General features: G+C 39.1%; 1 protein-coding gene across 4 annotated transcripts in view; it reads left to right on the forward strand.

Moving 5' to 3' along the window:
- The window catches only part of LOC105334024 (axin-1), a 21,620-nt gene that overhangs the window by 1,597 nt on the left and 17,523 nt on the right, over positions 1–2,500 (forward strand). For all 4 annotated transcript variants that reach the window (XM_066066008.1, XM_011437299.4, XM_011437301.4 and 1 more), the window contains exon 2: positions 1–778. This exon is cut by the window's left edge and continues 227 nt beyond it. In XM_066066008.1, coding sequence (XP_065922080.1) covers positions 1–778 — 778 coding nt within the window. The remainder of the gene's footprint in view (positions 779–2,500) is intronic.

Raw genomic sequence — 2,500 nt, forward strand, 5'->3', positions numbered from 1 at the left:
CGTCCAACAAGAGTACCACGTCAAATCGGGACTTGACGGCGACACATTCGCCGGCTGCCACACCTAGGCGATCGGCAAAAGACAAATCTCTGCTTCTAAGTGGTTGTGACACGGAGGAGGCCCCCTTGGGTTTCGAACCAGAAGGGAGTGACTCAAACTCTCCTCCCTTCCATGAAAACATGGAAAATAGTTCAACGCCTCCATTTATGCGATGGGCAGAGAACCTTACCTACCTATTGGATGATCGTGATGGATTATCTTTGTTCACTACGTTCTTGGATCAGGAAGGATTTGGAAAGACCTATGTAGAATTCTATTTTGCATGTGAGGGCTTGAAGAAAAGTGAACCAAAGAAAGTTCAACAAATTGTGAAAATAATCAATCGGAAGTATTTCAAAAGTGATAAACTACCATGTGTATCAGAACAGACGAAATGTGTAATTCAGGAGAAATTAAAGAAACAGACTGCGGACCGGACAATTTTCGATGGTGCCCAGTTAGAAGTCAGAAATGAAATGAGCTGTCATAGCTACCCATTATTTATAAAAAGTGACCTCTATGTGCAATATATTCAAAAGGGAGGGGACAGCCCCAATAGTAACAGTTCTAGTGGCTCCAATAGTGCTAGACCTATGTCCATGCCTTTGCCCACTCTACCTGAAGACAAGGTGTTAGCAGATGTTTCCACAGACAATGCAGCAACTTTATGTGGCCCACCCTCCAGTTGCAAACGATCCTCTAGTGCTAAAAGAACATTAGAAACCTATACTAGTACCAGGTGAGATACTCACAGGATTCTTCCCCCCCCCCCCCCAATCCCCCCCCCCCCCCCCCCCCCCCATTACCATTATTAAATTCTTGGATATTTTGGGAAAACGCCGCTTTTTACATTTGACCTCAACAGTTCAAGGTCAAATTAACCTAGTCTATTGACTGTAGTTGAGTTCATTGATATATGAATTCGTATGTTGTAATGTACAATATACACCTGCATGGTTTTTTTTTCCAAAAGAGACTTTCTCATTTTTAAAACCTTTCCAAGTTATAAAAAGATTAAGGATTGTCAGTTCCAAAGGATTGTGTTTCGGTACATATTGTGGAATGTTGATTTTATCATTCCTTAACCTACCACTTTAGAAGTACAGGAATTGCACCTCACACAGTCCTCACCATTTCAAAGGAAACCAGAGAAGGTCTAAGTAAATATAGCTGTATTGCATTAGAACAAGGGATTAAATTTAACAGATCGACCACAGCGTATAGTGTGACTGGCCTTGTAACACATATAAACCAAGTAGTTCGCATATTACATGTGTACCAACTCACTGATTTAATATACAGTAAACCACTCTGTCAGGTGGCCAAAATTTTTCTCGAACTCTGAAGTAACTTTGTAACATTCTTCGGAAAGATCAGTTCAATTTTAAAAACCATGGTTAAGAGAAAACGAGGGAAACCATCAATTTTTATTTTTTGTAATAGACCTGTTACTGTTCTAGAGATCAGTGGGACTAGGCAAGGCTTTTTTCATTGTTCAAGACGCTCAGGCTTGCAAGCAAGATGAAATATGATACGGCTTGGTTTACTTAGGTCTTAATTCACATACCAGGTAAATTGGAAAGGGCACCTGGTGCAAAAATTAAATGTATAATGATATATATCTCTGAAGTATTTTTTTTAAGTACACTATCATTGGGGTATAAAGGTTTTCTCAATCATGATTTTAGATGTATTTTATCCAAATGTGTTAAAATCAGTGGATTTTTCTTTCTTTTTTTATGAATCGATTCGTGTGCATAAAAAGCTAGGTGGAGAGGCACAAAATTCGAAAAATGGTTAAAGTAAACACCAGGTAACACCTGAATAAAAAAAGATGATAGGAAGTTACAAAGTAAATAGATAGATAGATAAAATTCTGTTTCATGTAGTGTTTGAAGTGAAGAGAATCTGTTGATATAGCATTAGGTGATAAAGTTATCAGCTCTACATGCAACTCAACTGGGCAATTCTGTTGACAAGCCATACCTGACCCACTTACAGTGGTAGCACACCTTGTTTCACAAGCATACACACACGTACACACATAGGACGGAAAATTGTTACCCCCTGCCATACATATTGCTACCAACTGTGTGCTGAGAAAAGATAAAAGTATCAGTTTTTTCATTTTATAGTGAAAATAGTTATTAGAATTGACTTAAATGTTTTCAGATCTCTGTTGTATTGTATAGTCAGTCTAAAGATGACTCAATTCAAAAACAGTAACCATGGAACCAGGCTGTAGAATTGTTGCACTGCAATTCTAGTCCATACTCTTGCAGTTGGAGTAATGAGACTCGAGCTGCAGTGACACATTTTTTGAGTTTCGATGATATCTCTGGAGAACTTGGTTATCGTAGACCATGCATCCTCTAATGGCTCTGTGGTATAGGGCTATTCCGCTAACAGTACAGTCCAGACTCGGCAACAGTGTGCGCATGCAGTCAGACACCACTGGGAA

Source organism: Magallana gigas, chromosome 7, assembly GCF_963853765.1.
Source record: "Magallana gigas chromosome 7, xbMagGiga1.1, whole genome shotgun sequence".
Taxonomy (NCBI): Eukaryota; Metazoa; Mollusca; class Bivalvia; order Ostreida; family Ostreidae; genus Magallana; species Magallana gigas.